The 21,455-nt window shown below is 44.9% G+C and overlaps 1 protein-coding gene across 2 annotated transcripts in view; it reads left to right on the forward strand.

Annotated features, from left to right (window-relative positions):
* The first annotated feature begins 2,763 nt into the window (after nt 1-2,763).
* LOC138666948 (oocyte zinc finger protein XlCOF7.1-like) overlaps nt 2,764-21,455 on the forward strand; it is a 160,230-nt gene continuing 141,538 nt past the window's right edge. Inside the window, exons 1-6 of one of the 2 annotated variants that reach the window (XM_069755149.1) lie at nt 2,764-3,018; nt 6,699-6,848; nt 6,978-7,157; nt 7,240-7,363; nt 7,447-7,544; nt 11,517-11,607. In XM_069755149.1, coding sequence (XP_069611250.1) covers nt 2,776-3,018; nt 6,699-6,848; nt 6,978-7,157; nt 7,240-7,363; nt 7,447-7,544; nt 11,517-11,607 — 886 coding nt within the window. In that variant the 5' untranslated portion in view covers nt 2,764-2,775. The remainder of the gene's footprint in view (nt 3,019-6,698; nt 6,849-6,977; nt 7,158-7,239; nt 7,364-7,446; nt 7,545-11,516; nt 11,608-21,455) is intronic. The other variant, XM_069755146.1, reaches the window with a different exon arrangement.

Genomic DNA, 21,455 nt, shown 5'->3' on the forward strand with positions numbered 1-21,455 from the left:
TATACCAAGTCCAATGACTCACTGTGGTCCAGCCTATAGCTTACCTCTTCATAAAAACTGATTAGATTGGTTTGACAGGAGCGATTTCTCATGAACCCATGCTGATATGGAGTTAAACAGTTATTCTCAATGAGATAATCCAGAATAACATCCCTCAGAAACCCTTCAAATATTTTACCAACAATAGAGGTTAGACTTACTGGCCTATAATTTCCAGGTTCACTTTTAGAGCCCTTTTTGAATATTGGCACCACATTTGCTATGCGCCAGTCCTGCGGAACAGACCCCGTCGCTATAGAGTACCTAAAAATAAGAAATAATGGTTTATCTATTACATTACTTAGTTCTCTTAGTACTCGTGGGTGTATGCCATCCGGACCCGGAGATTTATCTATTTTAATCTTATTTAGCCGGTTTCGCACCTCTTCTTGGGTTAGATTGGTGACCCTTAATATAGGGTTTTCATTGTTTCTTGGGATTTCACCTAGCATTTCATTTTCCACCGTGAACACCGTGGAGAAGGTGTTTAATATGTTAGCTTTTTCCTCGTCATCTACAACCATTCTTTCCTCACTATTTTTTAAGGGGCCTACATTTTCAGTTTTTATTCTTTTACTATTGATATAGTTGAAGAACAGTTTGGGATTAGTTTTACTCTCCTTAGCAATGTGCTTCTCTGTTTCCTTTTTGGCAGCTTTAATTAGTTTTTTAGATAAAGTATTTTTCTCCCTATAGTTTTTTAGAGCTTCAATGGTGCCATCCTGCTTTAGTAGTGCAAATGCTTTCTTTTTACTGTTAATTGCCTGTCTTCTTTGTTTAGCCACATTGGGTTTTTCCTATTTCTAGTCCTTTTATTCCCACAAGGTATAAACCGCTTACACTGCCTATTTAGGATGTTCTTAAACATTTCCCATTTATTATCTGTATTCTTATTTCTGAGGATATTGTCCCAGTCTACCAGATTAAGGGCATCTCTAAGCTGGTCAAACTTTGCCTTCCTAAAGTTCAGTGTTTTTGTGACTCCCTGACAAGTCCACCTAGTGAAAGACAAGTGAAACTGCACAATATTGTGGTCGCTATTTCCTAGATGCCCAACCACCTGCAGATTTGTTATTCTGTCAGGTCTATTAGATAGTATTAGGTCTAAAAGTGCGGCTCCTCTGGTTGGATTCTGCACCAATTGTGAAAGATAATTTTTCTTGGTTATTAGCAGAAACCTGTTGCCTTTATGGGTCCCCCATAACCAGGACCTCATTATGGGTTGCAGCTTCATCTATCTGCTTTAGAAGTAGACTTTCCATGGTTTCTGTTATATTTGGGGGTTTGTAACAGACCCCAATGAGAATTTTGTCACCATTTTTCCCTCCATGAATTTCGACCCATATGGACTCGACATCCTCATTTCTTTCGCTAATATCCTCCCTTAAAGTGGACTTTAGACAAGACTTTACATAGAGACAAACCCCTCCTCCTCTCCGATTTTTACGATCCTTTCTAAACAGACTGTAACCCTGTAAGTTAACTGCCCAGTCATAGCTTTCATCTAACCATGTCTCGGTTATTCCCACTATGTCAAAGTTACCTGTAGATATTTCTGCTTCTAGTTCTTCCATCTTGTTTGTCAGGCTTCTGGCGTTTGCGAGCATGCAGTTTAGAGGATTTTGTTTTGTTCCAATCTCCTCGCTGTGGATTGTTTTAGAAATGTTCTTACCTCCCTTCTGAGTATGTTTTCCTGGGTCTTCTTTGTTCAAGTCTAATGTTTTTCTTCCCGTCCCCTCTTCTTCTAGTTTAACGCCCTCTGGATGAGTGTAGCGAGTCTTCTGGCGAATGTGTGTTTCCCAGGTTTGTTGAGGTGTAGTCCGTCTCTGGCGAGGAGTCCATCATACAAGTAATTCACACCGTGGTCCAGGAATCCGAATCCTTGTTGTCTGCACCATCGTCTTAGCCAGTTGTTCGCATCAAGGATCCTGTTCCATCTCCTGGTGCCATGCCCGTCTACTGGAAGGATAGAAGAAAACACTACCTGTGCATCCAGTTCCTTTACTTTCTTCCCCAACTCTTCAAAGTCCTTGCAGATTGTCGGTAGGTCCTTCCTTGCCGTGTCATTGGTGCCAACATGTATCAGAAGAAATGGGTGGACGTCCTTGGAGCTGAAGAGCTTTGGTATCCTATCGGTCACATCCTTGATCATCGCACCTGGAAGGCAGCATACTTCTCTTGCAGTTATGTCCGGTCTGCAGATGGCTGCTTCTGTGCCTCTCAGTAGTGAGTCTCCCACCACCACCACTCTTCGTTGCTTCTTGGCTGTACTTTTTGCTGTCACTTGTTGCTGTGTGCCCTTTTCTTTTTTGCTTGCTGGTATTGCTTCATCCTTAGGTGTGCCATCTTCATCCTCTGCAAAGATTTGATATCGGTTCTTCAGTTGTGTGGTTGGTGATTTCTCCTGAGGAAGGAAACTCAGAAGCCGCAGCCCCACTCACATCCACCAGAGGAAGCTCATAGACAGAACCAGCCGAAGTACCACTCATGACCACAGGAGGGAGCTTGGCCACAGAATTCACAACAGGACCCCATCCGTACACCTCGCACCCACACGGCTCAGCTACATCCACACTGTAAACCCCTCCTGACCCCACACATAAACTTCCCCTCATCCAGCACCATGACAACCAGCACAGCAGAGTCCTGCATACACTGAGGCCCCTGATCATGTGACCCCTGACTCCTCCCCTCCTGTGACCTCATTACAGGTCCTGTGCGAAAGAGCAGCCATATATGTGGAGTACAGCTCTGCAGGTGGAGGTAGGTGCTGGAGGCTCCATTATCCTCTATGGAGTGCGGCTCTGCGGGTGGAGGTCGGTGCTGGAGGCTCCATTATTCTCTATGTGGAGTGCGGCTCTGCGGGTGGAGGTCGGTGCTGGAGGCTCCATTATCCTCTATGGAGTGCGGCTCTGCGGGTGGAGGTCGGTGCTGGAGGCTCCATTATTCTCTATGTGGAGTGCGGCTCTGCGGGTGGAGGTAGGTGCTGGAGGCTCCATTATTCTCTATGTGGAGTGTGGTTCTGCGGGTGGAGGTCGGTGCTGGAGGCTCCATTATTCTCTATGTGGAGTGCGGCTCTGCGGGTGGAGGTCGGTGCTGGAGGCTCCATTATTCTCTATGTGCAGTGTGGCTCTGCGGGTGGAGGTCGGTGCTGGAGGCTCCATTATTCTCTATGTGGAGTGTGGTTCTGCGGGTGGAGGCCGGTGCTGAAGGCTCCATTATTCTCTATGTGGAGTGTGGCTCTGCGGGTGGAGGTCGGTGCTGGAGGCTCCATTATTCTCTATGTGGAGTGCGGCTCTGCGGGTGGAGGTCGGTGCTGAAGGCTCCATTATTCTCTATGTGCAGTGTGGCTCTGCGGGTGGAGGTCGGTGCTGAAGGCTCCATTATTCTCTATGTGGAGTGTGGCTCTGCGGGTGGAGGTCGGTGCTGGAGGCTCCATTATTCTCTATGTGGAGTGTGGGTGGAGGTTGGTGCTGGAGGCTCCATTATTCTCTATGTGGAGTGCGGCTCTGCGGGTGGAGGTCGGTGCTGGAGGCTCCATTATTCTCTATGTGGAGTGCGGCTCTGCGGGTGGAGGTCAGTGCTGGAGGCCCCATTATTCTCTATGTGGAGTGCGGCTCTGCGGGTGGAGGTCGGTGCTGGAGGCTCCATTATTCTCTATGTGGAGTGCGGCTCTGCGGGTGGAGGTCAGTGCTGGAGGCCCCATTATTCTCTATGTGGAGTGCGGCTCTGCGGGTGGAGGTCGGTGCTGGAGGCTCCATTATTCTCTATGTGGAGTGCGGTTCTGCGGGTGGAGGTCGGTGGTGGAGGCTCCATTATTCTCTATGTGGAGTGCGGCTCTGCGGGTGGAGGTCGGTGCTGGAGGCCCCATTATTCTCTATGTGGAGTGTGGCTCTGCGGGTGGAGGTCGGTGCTGGAGGCCCCATTATTCTCTATGTGGAGTGCGGCTCTGCGGGTGGAGGTCGGTGCTGGAGGCTCCATTATTTTCTATGTGGAGTGTGGCTCTGCGGGTGGAAGTCGGTGCTGGAGGCTCCATTATTCTCTATGTGGAGTGCGGCTCTGCGGGTGGAGGTCGGTGCTGGAGGCCCATTATTCTCTATGTGGAGTGCGGCTCTGCGGGTGGAGGTCGGTGCTGGAGGCTCCATTATTCTCTATGTGGATTGCGGCTCTGCGGGTGGAGGTCGGTGCTGGAGGCTCCATTATTCTCTATGTGGAGTGCGGCTCTGCGGGTGGAGGTAGGTGCTGGAGGCTCCATTATTCTCTATGTGGAGTGTGGCTCTGCAGGTGGAGGTAGGTGCTGGAGGCTCCATTATTCTCTATGTGGAGTGCGGCTCTGCGGGTGGAGGTCGGTGCTGGAGGCTCCATTATTCTCTATGTGGAGTGCGGCTCTGCGGGTGGAGGTCGGTGCTGTAGGCTCCATTATTCTCTATGTGGAGTGCGGGTGGAGGTCGGTGCTGGAGGCTCCATTATTCTCTATGTGGAGTGTGGCTCTGAGGGTGGAGGTCGGTGCTGGAGGCTCCATTATTCTCTATGTGGAGTGCGGCTCTGAGGGTGGAGGTCGGTGCTGGAGGCTCCATTATTCTCTATGTGGAGTGCGGCTCTGCGGTGGAGGTCGGTGCTGGAGGCTCCATTATTCTCTATGTGGAGTGTGGCTCTGAGGGTGGAGGTCGGTGCTGGAGGCTCCATTATTCTCTATGTGGAGTGCGGCTCTGAGGGTGGAGGTCGGTGCTGGAGGCTCCATTATTCTCTATGTGGAGTGCGGCTCTGCGGTGGAGGTCGGTGCTGGAGGCTCCATTATTCTCTATGTAGAGTGCGGCTCTGCGGGTGGAAGTCGATGCTGGAGGCTCCATTATTCTCTATGTGGAGTGCGGCTCTGCGGGTGGAGGTCGGTGCTGGAGGCTCCATTATTCTCTATGTGGAGTGCGGCTCTGCGGGTGGAGGTAGGTGCTGGAGGCTCCATTATTCTCTATGTGGAGTGCTGCTCTGAGGGTGGAGGTCGGTGCTGGAGGCTCCATTATTCTCTATGTGGAGTGCGGCTCTGCGGGTGGAGGTAGGTGCTGGAGGCTCCATTATTCTCTATGTGGAGTGCTGCTCTGTGGGTGGAGGTCGGTGCTGGAGGCTCCATTATTCTCTATGTGGAGTGCTGCTCTGCGGGTGGAGGTCGGTGCTGGAGGCTCCATTATTCTCTATGTTGATTGCGGCTCTGCGGGTGGAGGTCGGTGCTGGAGGCTCCATTATTCTCTATGTGGAGTGCGGCTCTGTGGGTGGAGGTCGGTGCTGGAGGCTCCATTATTCTCTATGTGGAGTGCGGCTCTGCGGGTGGAGGTAGGTGCTGGAGGCTCCATTATTCTCTATGTGGAGTGCGGCTCTGCGGGGGAGGTCGGTGCTGGAGGCTCCATTATTCTCTATGTGGAGTGCGGCTCTGCGGGTGGAGGTCGGTGCTGGAGGCTCCATTATTCTCTATGTGGAGTGCGGCTCTGCGGGTGGAGGTCGGTGCTGGAGGTCCCATTATTCTCTATGTGGAGTGCGGCTCTGCGGGTGGAAGTCGGTGCTGGAGGCCCCATTATTCTCTATGTGGAGGGCGGCTCTGCAGGTGGAGGGTCCACACACCAGAACTGTAGCAGGAAAAGACCCCAATATCCACAGGTGTCCCTTCTAATTGGGGGAAACTATCACCTCTAATAATCCTCGGACAGTTCTGACAAACACAGTAAAGTGCCCCTTTATGGAGGTGACAGAAAGTCTGTTTAGTCCCTTTAGCTTCATAGTATCAGCTCTAATCCAATGGGGAGAGAGCGATTTACCCTGAAGAGTCACAGATTGTGGGGTTGTTATAAAATGTTATATTTAGGGGGTTTGTGTTGTCTCCCTATAAGAATCACAATGGTTTTGTTCCTTTTCCGTTGATAGATACAAACGATCCAACTATGAAAGACGGGAACCAAGGAAACCTGTATTACTCTTATAGTACGGGGCCCCCACACAGTATAGTGTTCCCCCAGTACATTCAGTCCCCCTTTTTATTTTCTTTTTGTGTTTTACATGTAATATACGGAAGCTTACGGGGAAAAAAAAAACAAAAGAAAAACATCATATTCAGAGAAAAAAACAACTATACATGGAGAATTTAACATCAAATATCTCCTGTCTTGTTCTTACAAACAAATTTTTCTAAAAGCCTCAAACTTCTGTGTGAATCAGACCTGAGATCGAACGTGATAGAAGATTACAGTGCAGGGAAGACGGGAAACCTTCATATAGAGGCCGGTGGTGATGGAGTCAGTGACGGACTCTGGACAAATCTGTTTCTAGAGCCGTAGTAGAAGATGAAGATGTCGTCCTCATCATGAAGTAGTTATTTCTCCTGTCACGTGTAATGAATATCTCCTGCAGTATTGCTAATGCCGATTCCAGTGTCGGTAAATGAGAGGAGAATTAGCGTTATGGAAGATGAGTCTATGAGAAACGTATTCAGCTGCCGACTCCGAGGAAGAAACTGCTTGTTGTCTGTGGCCTAAATATATAGGTTTTATTAGTGGATGTAAAGAAGAAAACTAAATACTGTAAAATAATCTCATGTTTCCCTTATTATCTCCAGTAATTGTATTATTACACAGGATTTTTATGATGTTACATCGGCTCATCTTCTTCTCATTCAGGTCTCTACAATATCGGATTCTCTCAGTGAAGATCTTCTATATAAGAGAATTTCCCTGATATACTCATCAAAGACGGATATGGATAGAGACAAGATGGCGGAGAGGATATTACACCTCACCCTAGAGATCCTCTTCCGGCTTACTGGAGAGGTGAGAGATTCTGATGACGTCACATTACATCATTCTTATCTATGGGAATAACAGATGGACAGAACTGGAGAGGTGAGGACTCTGGAAATGTCTGTAGTGAGATTTATTAATGTGTCTCTCCATAACCAGGATTACACAGTAGTGAAGAAGACCTCTAGTGAGCGCTGTCAGGACCCTGTGTCTGAGGGATGGGGAAGACCCCTGAGCCCAATCACGGGGCCTCCACCTCACCCCCTGATACATGAGGACATCAATGACCAGAAGATCCTAGAACTCACCTACAAGATGATTGAGCTGCTGACTGGAGAGGTGACACTGCTGGGAATGCTGGGACATTATACAGTAACGCTATGAAGGGATCGGGGGATTACAGTATCATTGTATGTGTCAGGTTCCTATAAGGTGTCAGGATGTCACCGTCTATTTCTCCATGGAAGAGTGGGAGTATTTAGAAGGACACAAAGATCTGTACAAGGACGTCATAATGGAGGTTCCCCAGCCCCTCACATCACCAGGTAATAGACAGGACTAAATACACACGGCCTATAATTATCTGTATGTAAAGAATGAATTCAGTCCCTGTATGTGTTTCCTCCAGTTCTATCCAGTAAGAGGACAACACCAGAGAGATGTCCCCGTCCTCTTCTTCCACAGGACTGTAAACTAGAAGATCCCAGTGTTCCTCAGGATCATCAGGTAGATGGAGAGAAGGTGTCATGAGATCTCCCCTATGATGTGTAGACGGCTGTGAAGGTCTTGTGCTCAGTCTTGTTTTATCCACCAGTATTATATGTTTTATACTTGTGTAATGAGAACGGTGGAGATGGCAGGATTAGAGCTGATCATAGATGGGTCATTCCATATCAAGTGATCCAAATATGAATATTTTTTTTACCTGACGTCTTTAGATTTTTTTTTTTTTTTTTATGAAGTACATCTTTAGTTAATTACAAATTAGAAGTTTTGAATTTTTTTCTTCATCGGTTAATTTTTTACGGATTTCCAAAGTTTAAAAAAGCGCGGATTTTGGCCTGGTATGGCTTTACATTTTTTATCATATCTCGGGCTAGAATTAAGATATAGAGGTGGGAGAGGCATCATTGTTCTCAGAACGGTACCGGCTTTCATTTGATATGTCACAACTCACAAGACTATGTTTCTTTATATTTTGTTTTGGAGAAATCAAATTCAAAATTTTGATGCACAATTGTTTAAAAAGCGTATGTTTTAAAATTGTGAAAACATGCATGTGTGTTACTTGTGTTCTTGATTACATTTTTACAGGGATTCAACTTGGGACCTATCAAATTTGAATTTTTTTTTAAGCCTTGAATCATCTGATTCTATGTTTGTGCGAGTTTCTTCCTTCTTTCTTTTCAAATTACAACTTATTGAATTCAACATTTATATACAACAATAAAGAAACACAAAAAAACAAATACCGAAGTGCCAGAATAAATACATCTTAATCATCATAATATATCTTACTCAGCATTTTCAACCTGAATTCATTGAACAAACCAAAAGAAAAAAGGTGATCATATCCTCAAGTGTGATTTTCCAAATACAGTCTCGTCCTAATTATATGTTAAAACAAGATTAAATGAACCCATATTTTTACGACCTATTTATAAATGTAACAATTTTTTTCTACTATATCACTAAACATGTCATTTATGGAGTGTTTAAGAAGAATAGTACAGTAGTTAAATCCTCGTTCTATAAAATATGAACTAATCAAACAATTAATAGTAGGTTCTTACACTGGCCTTTTATCATCAATGTGTCCTGTCATGATCCCAATGGCAGGGGATCACAAAAGGACAAGCACAAAAAAAAACAGAACAAGCTCTAGGGTGATGGAAACTGAGCTGACCGCGATCCTGAACCTAATTCACAACACTAGCAGTAGCCGGGGAACGTGCCTACGATGATTCTAGACGTCTCGCGCCAGCCGAAGGACTAGCTTCCCCTATTAGAAGAAACAAAGACCTCTCTTGCCTCCAGAGAAACACCCCACAGAAATAGCAGCCCCCCACATGTAATGACGGTGAAATGAGAGGAAAGCACATGCGTAGTAATGAAAACAGATTCAGCAAAATGAGGCCCGCTAAAACTAGATAGCAGAGGATACAAAAGTGAACTGCGCGGTCAGCGAAAAACCCTACAAAAAACCATCCTGAAATTACTTGAACTCATGTGCCAACTCATGGAACATGAGGAGTAATATCAGCCCACTAGAGCAACCAGCAACAAGGAATCACATAACTGCAAGCTGGACTAAAACAAAAATAAAGCAAAACGTGGAACAGGAAAATCAAAAACTTAGCTTGTCCTGATGATCACAGAAGCGGAAAGCAGAGGTAACAAGACACACTGATTACATTGATCGCCGGCGAGGAAATGACAAGAAAGCCAGGTTAAATAGGAAACTCCCATATCCTGATAGAACAGGTGGACACCAGAGACCGCAGAGAACACAAGTCACCCAGTACCATCTGTAACCACCAGAGGGAGCCCAAAAACAGAATCCACAACAGTGTCCCTTCTAGTGGGTGAAATGTCATCTTGCCCATAAGCGCTTACTAGCAATGGCCATTTCGTTTTGTGTTAGAGTATGTGCGGCCTGTCATGGTGCTCCGCTCCACCTGAGTTAATATCTGATTTTTGTAACTTTTACAATGTCTGGTTTTCTTGGATACACAAAGGACGGTGCTGGACCAGAAAGTGCAGAAAAGTCCTTTCTACTTCTTCATTTTCACAATCTTTGGAGAGTCCAGTAGCCGCCACCAGCGCCGATCATATTCACAGGTCACATCACCAGTTCTGTCATCCATTGCCGATCTTGTGCCGCCTTCTACCACGTCATGGACGTCTGTTGTGAATTCTGTGGCAGAGCTCCCTCCTGTGGTCACAAGTGGTACTTCGGCTGATTCTCTCTGTGAGCTTCTGTTGGTGGAGGGAAGTGGTACTGCGGCTTCTGAGTTTCCTCCCTCAGGTGATCTGGTGAGGTCGTTAGGTTCTTCTCTACTTAACTCCACCTAATGCTTTGATCCTGGCTTCCTGTCAATGTTCCAGTGTTGGACTTGCTTTTCCCTGGATCATTCCTGTGGCCTGCTGCTCTGCATAGCTAAGTTCTTCTTTGCTATTTGTTTGCTATTTTTTCTGTCCAGCTTGTCTAATTTGTTGCTGGAAGCTCTGGAACGCAAAGGGTGTACCTCCGTGCCGTTCGGTACGGAGGGTCTTTTTGCCCCCTTTGCGTGGTGTTCTTTAGGGTTTTGTGTAGACCGCAAAGTTACCTTTTCTATCCTCGATCTGTTAAGAAAGTCGGGCCTCACTTTGCTGAATCTATTTCATCTCTACGTTTGTCTTTTTCATCTTAACTCACAGTCATTATATGTGGGGGGCTGCCTTTTCCTTTGGGGTATTTCTCTGAGGCAAGGTAGGCTTATTTTCTATCTTCAGGCTAGTTAGTTTCTCAGGCTGTGCCGAGTTGCATAGGCAGAGTTAGGCGCAATCCACGGCTGCCTCTAGTGTTGTTTGGAGAGGATTAGGGATTGCGGTCTGCAGAGTTCCCACGTCTCAGAGCTCGTTCTATGATTTTGGGTTATTGTCAGATCACTGTATGTGCTCTGACCGCTATGTCCATTGTAGTACTGAATTGCCTTTCATAACAGACGTCACTGTCTTTGCTGAATGAAGAAACCCTTGTTTTTATTTCTGTGTCACTACATGGGATGGCAGTGCCGTATTGCTGAGTCCCCTTTCTGCTTCCTGTAACCGAGGTTTTCACAAACTCTCCTCCTCTTCGTAGTCCTGGTTTGTACAATACATGAACTGGATGTTAAGAATTATTTTTCTCCCTCCATTTGAGGAGTTGCCTGGGTGTTAAGATTTGGTGTGAATATGGTCTAATATGGCCTCTGGAGGCCCGAGCTGCCGGCCGGTCATCTGCTCTGCATTCACTGTCCACCCCTGTTCATTCTCATGAGCCCTAACAAAGCTTTCTCATCTGTCCTCTCCTGCTTCTAAGCTGTAACATAATAAAATAATACAGTAATATCTAAAAATCATGGATTATTTGGTAAATGTAGACCCCACACTGTTAGACCACAGGCTGAACAGATCTGAATGCGAGATTTTCGAATTGACACTGTAATCGTTTTATTTTTTAAAATATGATCCCATCACGATCCCAACTTGTATTTTGGTACAGATGTGGATAGGAGCATAGCAGGTACATGTGCAGTTTTTAACATTTTGAAATTTTTTTTGGAAATGCGTTTTAAAATTTGGCGTTTCCATGGGTAAAGTATTATCAAAGATACTCTTGTGACATATCTGGTGAAAGCCTGTACAGTTCTGAGTAGAATGGTGTTTATTTTGTTTCTTTATCTTTTTTCTAGCCTGAGTTATGAGGAGAAATGTGAAGGCAGACAACTCCGAAATTCGCACTTTTTCTGAACTTTGAAAGTCAATTTAAACAAAAAAAAAATTTCTAGAATTTTTTTTTTCTTCACATTTTGCATTCTCTGACACACTAATACCAAATAACAAAATCTCAAAAGAATTAAAAATATAATGGTAAAAATCATTGGTTCACTCGACATGGAATGACCCAGATGTGACTTCTCCATCTCTCTGTGATTGATACAATATTTGTTTCAGGGTGAAGATCTGACCCATATTTATACTACAGAGACATATGTGAGGGGTGATGAGCGGTGTAAAGAGGAGATTCCTACATATGACTACCCAGGTGAGTAGTAAAAACTAAATGCAGAGAAGTAAAGAAGTAGTTGAGTCATGTCACACTCGTGTGATCACAATTTTGCCTCTAGACCACAACATTCTCCTCCACCTAAAACTGCACAAATTACTTTGGGTATTGAAAGCTCTTTTCTATAGAACTTACAATCTGGGAAATCCACCTACCTTCATAAATTAGGAGATTCTGACCCCTACCTGTCCAGGTCTGTAAACTACAAAACCAAATGACAGCGTAAGTAGAATGTGCTGAAAAGAAAATCATTTGAAGAAAAATATAATGCGCCTGTAAGAGAAATCAGAGGGTAATGATGCTGTTACATTTGTAAAGGCAATTCTGACTTCCCAGTGTGGTCCTTCTCCCTCCTGTGGCACGGATGCCAACATGCTCAATGTCCCGGACAATCGGCGGTCTATCTGTTTCCTGTTGTGCCTTCCTGCTTCTCTAGGCCTGCGTACACTTGCTCCGATTCTTAAAAGAGCAATGCTCGCACTTTGGGAATGCCTCCAGCCAAAATCTGGTAGGCATCAGGTACAGGTGCTTCTCACAAAATTGGAATGTCATCAAAAGTTAATTTTATTTCAGTTCTTTAATACAAAAAGTGAAACTGTTATATTATAATAGTCATTACAAACAGAGTGATCGATTTCAAGTGTTTATTTCTGTAAATGTTGATGATTATGGCTTCCAGCAAATGAAAACCCAAAAGTAATTATTTCAGTAAATAATACTAATTAACTAAAAAAAAAAAGGCTTCCTAAGCTTCACAAAAGGTCCCTTAGTCTGTTTCAGTAGCTCCACAATCATGAGGAAGACTGCTGACTTGACATGTCCAGAAGGCAGCCATTGGCACGCCACAAGGAGGGTAAGCCACAAAACGTCATTACTAAAGAAACTGGCTATTCACAGAGTGCTATATCCAAGCATATTAATGGAAAGTTCAGTGGAAGGAAAAAGTGTGGTAGAAAAAAGTGCACAAGCAACCAGGATAGCTGCAGCCTTGAAAGGATTAATTTAAAAATTTGGGGTTGATTCACAAGGAGTGGACTGCTGCTGGAGTCATTGCTTCAAGAGCCACTGCACACAGATGTATCCAGGACATGGGCTTCAAGTGTTGCCTCCTTGTGTGAAGCTACTCATGACCAATAGACAACGCCAGAAGCATCTTACCTGGGCCAAGGAGAAAAAGAACTGGACTGTTGCTCAGTGGTCCAAGGTGTTGTTTTCAGATGAAAGTAAATTTTGCATTTCGTTTGGTAACGAAGGTCTCAGAGTCTGGAGGAAGAGTGGAGAGGCCACAATCCAAGCTGCTGGAGGTCTAGTGTGAAGTTTCCACAATCAGTAATGGTTTGGGGAGCCATGTCATCTACTGGTGTAGGTCCACTGTGTTTTATCAAGACCAAAGTCCGTGCAGCCGTCTACCAGGAAATTTTAGAGCACTTCATGCTTCCCTCTGCCCACAAGTTTTTTGGAGATGGAAATGTCATTCTCCAGCAGGACTTGGCACCTGTCCAGAATGCCAAAAGTAACAATACCTGGTTTAAAAACAACAGTATCCCTGTGCTTGATTGGCCAGCAAACTTGCCTTACCTTACCCCATAGATTCTCTATGGGGTTATCGTCAAAAGAGGGAAAAAAAAAGAAAACCATGAAACGAGGATCCCTAAACTATAACTTTTAATGAAAAATGTCTTAAACATGTTCCAAATCGTAGACAATAAAAATGTCAAGTAGGGAACAAAATATTATGGGTACAAAAAGTGCATGTCACATCAGGGCATGTGATGTATCATTCAAGTGCGGGATCCCCCAAAAGAAGCCCGATCAGGCTCTATCCACAGGTAGGCAACACCACAAATTAATACCCAACGCATTTTACCCACATGGGAATAACGGGTTCATCAGGGAATAAAGAAGCCACAAGACAAATGAAAAAATGATGGAAAAAAAAAGGGTCGGGCACTTGAATGGTACATCACAAGTCCAGATGAGTACATGATCATTGTATCATTTTTTTCTATTATTAAAATCTATCATATTCTTATGAAACTTAATTGTGTACAGTCCTATTATGGATACTGTCTAGGGCTTGGACTTATTATGGGTCCCTGTCCTTTATTTGATGTTGATTTTATCAGGACAATGAGACAAATATACTTACATTGCATCCTTTTACCCACATTTAAATTTTTTTGTGTCAGTATATTCTGGCCTTTCTAGGCTTTAGCCTTTGTAAGGGATTTGCTTTATGATACTGCTCAAATATACAGTGGGGCAAAAAAGTATTTAGTCAGTCAGTAATAGTGCAAGTTCCACCACTTAAAAAGATGAGAGGCGTCTGTAATTTACATCATAGGTAGACCTCAACTATGGGAGACAAACTGAGAAAAAAAATCCAGAAAATCACATTGTCTGTTTTTTTAACAATTTATTTGCATATTATGGTGGAAAATAAGTATTTGGTCAGAAACAAAATTTCATCTCAATACTTTGTAATATATCCTTTGTTGGCAATGACAGAGGTCAAACGTTTTCTGTAAGTCTTCACAAGGTTGCCACACACTGTTGTTGGTATGTTGGCCCATTCCTCCATGCAGATCTCCTCTAGAGCAGTGATGTTTTTGGCTTTTCGCTTGGCAACACGGACTTTCAACTCCCTCCAAAGGTTTTCTATAGGGTTGAGATCTGGAGACTGGCTAGGCCACTCCAGGACCTTGAAATGCTTCTTACGAAGCCACTCCTTCGTTGCCCTGGCGGTGTGCTTTGGATCATTGTCATGTTGAAAGACCCAGCCACGTTTCATCTTCAATGCCCTTGCTGATGGAAGGAGGTTTGCACTCAAAATCTCACGATACATGGCCCCATTCATTCTTTCATGTACCCGGATCAGTCGTCCTGGCCCCTTTGCAGAGAAACAGCCCCAAAGCATGATGTTTCCACCACCATGCTTTACAGTAGGTATGGTGTTTGATGGATGCAACTCAGTATTCTTTTTCCTCCAAACACAACAAGTTGTGTTTCTACCAAACAGTTCCAGTTTGGTTTCATCAGACCATAGGACATTCTCCCAAAACTCCTCTGGATCATCCAAATGCTCTCTAGCAAACTTCAAACGGGCCCGGACATGTACTGGCTTAAGCAGTGGGACACATCTGGCACTGCAGGATCTGAGTCCATGGTGGCGTAGTGTGTTACTTATGGTAGGCCTTGTTACATTGGTCCCAGCTCTCTGCAGTTCATTCACTAGGTCCCCCCGCGTGGTTCTGGGATTTTTGCTCACCGTTCTTGTGATCATTCTGACCTCACGGGGTTGGATTTTGCGTGGAGCCCCAGATCGAGGGAGATTATCAGTGGTCTTGTATGTCTTCCATTTTCTAATTATTGCTCCCACTGTTGATTTCTTCACTCCAAGCTGGTTGGCTATTGCAGATTCAATCTTCCCAGCCTGGTGCAGGGCTACAATTTTGTTTCTGGTGTCCTTTGACAGCTCTTTGGTCTTCACCATAGTGGAGTTTGGAGTCAGACTGTTTGAGGGTGTGCACAGGTGTCTTTTTATACTGATAACAAGTTTAAACAGGTGCCATTACTACAGGTAATGAGTGGAGGAAAGAGGAGACTCTTAAAGAAGAAGTTACAGGTCTGTGAGAGCCAGAAATCTTGATTGTTTGTTTCTGACCAAATACTTATTTTCCACCATAATATGCAAATAAATTGTTAAAAAAACAGACAATGTGATTTTCTGGATTTTTTTTTCTCAGTTTGTCTCCCATAGTTGAGGTCTACCTATGATGTAAATTACAGACGCCTCTCATCTTTTTAAGTGGTGGAATTTGCACTATTGCTGACTGACTAAATACTTTTTTGCCCCACTGTATATGCAGATCATAGGTGGTTGTTGAAATTAATCTATTGATACGGCCTGTTGTGAATTCTGTGGCTGAATTCACTCCTGTGGTCACAGGTGGTACTGCAGCTTCTGAGCTTCCTTCCTCAGGTGTTCTGGTGAGCTCATTAGCTGCTTCGTTACTTAACTCCACCTGATGCTGCTATCCTTGCTCCTAGTCAATGTTCCAGTGTTGGATCTGAGCTTCTCCTGATTGTTCCTGTGACCTGCTGCTCTGTATAGCTAAGTGCTTTTTTGCTATTTTGTTGCCTTTTTTCTGTCCAGCTTGTCTTTTGTTTTGCTGGAAGCTCTGAGACGCAAAGGGTGTACCGCCGTGCCGTTAGTCCGGCACGGTGGGTCTTTTTTGCCCCCTTTGCGTGGGTTTCGCTTTAGGGTTTTTTGTAGACTGCAAAGTTCGCTTTACTGTCCTCGCTCTGTCTAAGAATATCGGGCCCCACTTTGCTGAATCTATTTCATCCCTACGTTTTGTCTTTTCATCTTACTCACAGTCATTATATGTGGGGGGCTGCCTTTTCCTTTGGGGTATTTCTCTGGGGGCAAGTCAGGCCTATTTTTCTATCTTCAGGCTAGCTAGTTTCTTAGGCTGTGCCGAGTTGCATAGGTAGTGGTTAGGCGCAATCTACAGCCACTTTTAGTTGTGTTTAGGATAGGATCAGGTGTGCAGTCTACAGAGTTTCCACGTCTCAGAGCTCGTTCTTTTGTTTTTGGGTATTTGTCAGATCACTGTGTGCGCTCTGATCGCTAGGCACACTGTGTCTCTGGATTGCCTTCATTACACCTTTCATTGGCAGACATTACAGTACTAGGAGCCAACTAATGATTCTCAATAGAGGGAAAGAAAAAGTTCTGACATCATTTTTTTTTTTTTTTTCCTCTGCTCTGTTCACTTTTTTTTTTTTTTTCCCTAGACATTTGGTTGTTTCTGGACACAGGTGTGGACATGGATTTTCAGGGTCTGTGCTCTTCAATGGATAATCTCGTTATAAATGTACAAAAGATTCAAGATACTATTGATCAGAAATCTATGTTAGAACCAAGAATTCCTATTCCTGATTTGTTTTTTGGAGATAGAACTAAGTTTCCAAGTTTCAAAAATAATTGTAAGCTATTTCTGGCCTTGAAACCTCATTCTTCTGGTAATCCTATTCAACAGGTTTTGATTATTATTTCTTTTTTGCGCGGCGACCCTCAAGACTGGGCATTTTCTCTTGCGCCAGGAGACCCTGCATTGAGTAGTGTCGATGCGTTTTTCCTGGCACTCGGATTACTGTACGATGAGCCTAATTCAGTGGATCAGGCTGAGAAAAATTTGCTGGCTTTGTGCCAGGGTCAGGATGATATAGAAGTATATTGTCAGAAATTTAGGAAATGGTCAGTACTCACTCAGTGGAATGAATCTGCGCTGGCAGCTTTGTTCAGAAAGGGTCTCTCTGAGGCTCTTAAGGATGTCATGGTGGGATTTCCTATGCCTGCTGGTTTGAATGAGTCTTTGTCTTTAGCCATTCAGATCCGTAGACGCTTGCGCGAGCGTAAATCTGTGCACCATTTGGCGGTATTGCCTGAGGTTAAACCTGAGCCTATGCAGTGCGATAGGACTATGACCAGAGTGGAACGGCAGGAATACAGACGTCTGAATGGGCTATGTTTCTACTGTGGTGATTCCACTCATGCTATTTCTGATTGTCCTAAGCGCACTAAGCGGTCCGCTAGGTCTGCCGTCATTGGTACTGTACAGTCCAAATTCCTTCTGTCCATTACCTTGATATGCTCTTTGTCGTCGTTTTCTGTCATGGCGTTTGTGGATTCAGGCGCTGCCCTAAATCTGATGGATTTGGATTATGCTAAACGTTGTGGATTTTTCTTGGAGCCTTTGCGGTGTCCTATTACATTGAGAGGAATTGATGCTACACCTTTGGCCAAGAATAAGCCTCAGTACTGGGCCCAGCTGACCATGTGCATGGCTCCTGCACATCAGGAAGTTATTCGCTTTCTGGTGTTGCATAATCTGCATGATGTGGTCGTGTTGGGGTTGCCATGGCTACAAACCCATAATCCAGTATTGGATTGGAATTCCATGTCGGTATCCAGCTGGGGTTGTCAGGGGGTACATGGTGATGTTCCATTTTTGTCGATTTCGTCATCCACCCCTTCTGAGGTCCCAGAGTTCTTGTCTGATTATCAGGATGTATTTGAAGAGCCCAAGTCCGATGCCCTACCTCCGCATAGGGATTGTGATTGTGCTATCAATTTGATTCCTGGTAGTAAATTCCCAAAAGGTCGACTGTTTAATTTATGCGTGCCCGAACACGCCGCTATGCGCAGTTATGTGAAGGAATCCCTAGAGAAGGGACATATTCGCCCATCGTCATCACCACTGGGAGCAGGGTTCTTCTTTGTAGCTAAGAAGGATGGTTCGCTGAGACCGTGTATTGATTACCGCCTTCTTAATAAGATCACTGTTAAATTTCAGTATCCCTTGCCATTGTTATCTGACTTGTTTGCTCGGATTAAGGGGGCTAGTTGGTTCACTAAGATAGATCTTCGTGGTGCATATAATCTGGTGAGAATCAGGCAAGGAGATGAATGGAAAACTGCATTTAATACGCCCGAGGGGCATTTTGAGTATCTAGTGATGCCGTTCGGACTTGCCAATGCTCCATCAGTGTTTCAATCCTTTATGCTAACATCTTCCGTGAGTACCTGGATAAATTCCTGATTGTTTACTTGGATGACATTTTGATCTTCTCAGATGATTGGGAGTCTCATGTGAAGCAGGTCAGAATGGTTTTTCAGGTCCTGCGTGCTAACTCTTTGTTTGTGAAGGGATCAAAGTGTCTCTTCGGTGTGCAGAAAGTTTCATTTTTGGGATTCATCTTTTCCCCTTCTACTATCGAGATGGATGCAGTTAAGGTCCAAGCCATCCAGGATTGGATTCAGCCGACATCTCTGAAAAGTCTGCAAAAGTTCCTGGGCTTTGCTAATTTTTATCGTCGCTTCATCTGTAATTTTTCTAGCATTGCCAAACCATTGACCGATTTGACCAAGAAGGGTGCTGATTTGGTCAATTGGTCTTCTGCTGCTGTGGAAGCTTTTCAGGAGTTGAAGCGTCGTTTTTGTTCTGCCCCTGTGTTGTGTCAGCCAGATGTTTCTCTTCCGTTCCAGGTCGAGGTTGATGCTTCTGAGATTGGAGCAGGGGCGGTTTTGTCACAGAGAGGTTCTGATTGCTCAGTGATGAAACCATGTGCTTTCTTTTCCAGGAAGTTTTCGCCCGCTGAGCGTAATTATGATGTGGGCAACCGAGAGTTGCTGGCCATGAAGTGGGCATTCGAGGAGTGGCGTCATTGGCTTGAAGGAGCTAAGCATCGCGTGGTGGTATTGACTGATCATAAGAACTTGACTTATCTTGAGTCTGCCAAGCGCTTGAATCCTAGACAGGCCCGTTGGTCGTTATTTTTTGCCCGCTTCGACTTTGTGATTTCGTACCTTCCGGGCTCTAAAAATGTGAAGGCGGATGCTCTGTCTAGGAGTTTTGTGCCCGACTCTCCGGGTTTATCTGAGCCAGCGGGTATCCTCAAGGAAGGAGTCATTGTGTCTGCCATCTCCCCTGATTTGCGGCGGGTGCTGCAAAAATTTCAGGCGAATAAACCTGATCGTTGTCCAGCGGAGAAACTGTTCGTCCCTGATAGGTGGACTAATAAACTTATCTCTGAACTTCATTGTTCGGTGTTGGCTGGTCATCCTGGAATCTTTGGTACCAGAGAGTTAGTGGCTAGATCCTTCTGGTGGCCATCTCTGTCACGGGATGTACGTACTTTTGTGCAGTCCTGTGGGATTTGTGCTAGGGCTAAGCCCTCCTGTTCTCGTGCCAGTGGGTTGCTTTTGCCCTTGCCGGTCCCAAAGAGGCCTTGGACACATATTTCGATGGATTTCATTTCTGACCTTCCCGTTTCTCAAAAGATGTCAGTCATTTGGGTGGTCTGTGATCGCTTTTCTAAAATGGTCCATCTGGTGCCCTTGGCTAAATTGCCTTCCTCCTCTGATTTGGTACCTTTGTTCTTTCAGCATGTGGTTCGGTTGCATGGCATTCCTGAGAATATTGTTTCTGACAGAGGTTCCCAGTTTGTTTCAAGGTTCTGGCGAGCCTTTTGTGGTAGGATGGGCATTGACCTATCCTTTTCCTCGGCATTCCATCCTCAGACTAATGGCCAGACCGAACGAACCAATCAGACCTTGGAAACATATCTGAGATGTTTTGTTTCTGCAGACCAGGATGATTGGGTGTCCTTTTTGCCGTTGGCTGAGTTCGCCCTTAATAATCGGGCCAGCTCGGCTACCTTGATTTCTCCATTTTTCTGCAATTCTGGGTTCCATCCTCGTTTCTCTTCAGGACAGGTTGAGTCTTCGGACTGTCCTGGTGTGGATTCTGTGGTGGACAGGTTGCAGCAGATCTGGACTCAGGTAGTGGACAATTTGACCTTGTCCCAGGAGAAGGCTCAACTTTTCGCTAATCGCAGACGCCGTGTGGGTCCCCGACTTCGTGTTGGGGATCTGGTTTGGTTATCTTCTCGTCATATTCCTATGAAGGTTTCCTCTCCTAAATTTAAACCTCGTTTTATTGGTCCGTATAGGATTTCTGAGGTTCTCAATCCTGTGTCTTTTCGTCTGACCCTCCCAGACTCCTTTTCCATACATAATGTATTCCATAGGTCATTGTTGCGGAGATACGTGGCACCTATGGTTCCATCTGTTGAGCCTCCTGCCCCGGTTTTGGTGGAGGGGGAATTGGAGTATATTGTGGAGAAGATTTTGGATTCTCGTGTTTCTAGACGGAAACTCCAGTATCTGGTTAAATGGAAGGGTTATGCTCAGGAAGATAATTCCTGGGTTTTTGCCTCTGATGTTCATGCTCCCGATCTTGTTCGTGCCTTTCATGCGGCTCATCCTGGTAGGCCTGGGGGCTCTGGTGAGGGTTCGGTGACCCCTCCTCAAGGGGGGGGTACTGTTGTGAATTCTGTGGCTGAATTCACTCCTGTGGTCACAGGTGGTACTGCAGCTTCTGAGCTTCCTTCCTCAGGTGTTCTGGTGAGCTCATTAGCTGCTTCGTTACTTAACTCCACCTGATGCTGCTATCCTTGCTCCTAGTCAATGTTCCAGTGTTGGATCTGAGCTTCTCCTGATTGTTCCTGTGACCTGCTGCTCTGTATAGCTAAGTGCTTTTTTGCTATTTTGTTGCCTTTTTTCTGTCCAGCTTGTCTTTTGTTTTGCTGGAAGCTCTGAGACGCAAAGGGTGTACCGCCGTGCCGTTAGTCCGGCACGGTGGGTCTTTTTTGCCCCCTTTGCGTGGGTTTCGCTTTAGGGTTTTTTGTAGACTGCAAAGTTCGCTTTACTGTCCTCGCTCTGTCTAAGAATATCGGGCCCCACTTTGCTGAATCTATTTCATCCCTACGTTTTGTCTTTTCATCTTACTCACAGTCATTATATGTGGGGGGCTGCCTTTTCCTTTGGGGTATTTCTCTGGGGGCAAGTCAGGCCTATTTTTCTATCTTCAAGCTAGCTAGTTTCTTAGGCTGTGCCGAGTTGCATAGGTAGTGGTTAGGCGCAATCCACAGCCACTTTTAGTTGTGTTTAGGATAGGATCAGGTGCGCAGTCTACAGAGTTTCCACGTCTCAGAGCTCGTTCTTTTGTTTTTTGGGTATTTGTCAGATCACTGTGTGCGCTCTGATCGCTAGGCACACTGTGTCTCTGGATTGCCTTCATTACACCTTTCATTGGCAGACATAACAACGGCCTTCTCACTTGAATATATATATATATATATATATATATATATATATATATATATATATATATATATATAATATATATATATACACACACCCACACCTCAAAAAATAAAGTGAACACTTAAACAGAATAGAACTCCAAGTAAATCAA

This window comes from Ranitomeya imitator, chromosome 2, assembly GCF_032444005.1.
Source record: "Ranitomeya imitator isolate aRanImi1 chromosome 2, aRanImi1.pri, whole genome shotgun sequence".
Lineage (NCBI taxonomy): Eukaryota > Metazoa > Chordata > Amphibia > Anura > Dendrobatidae > Ranitomeya > Ranitomeya imitator.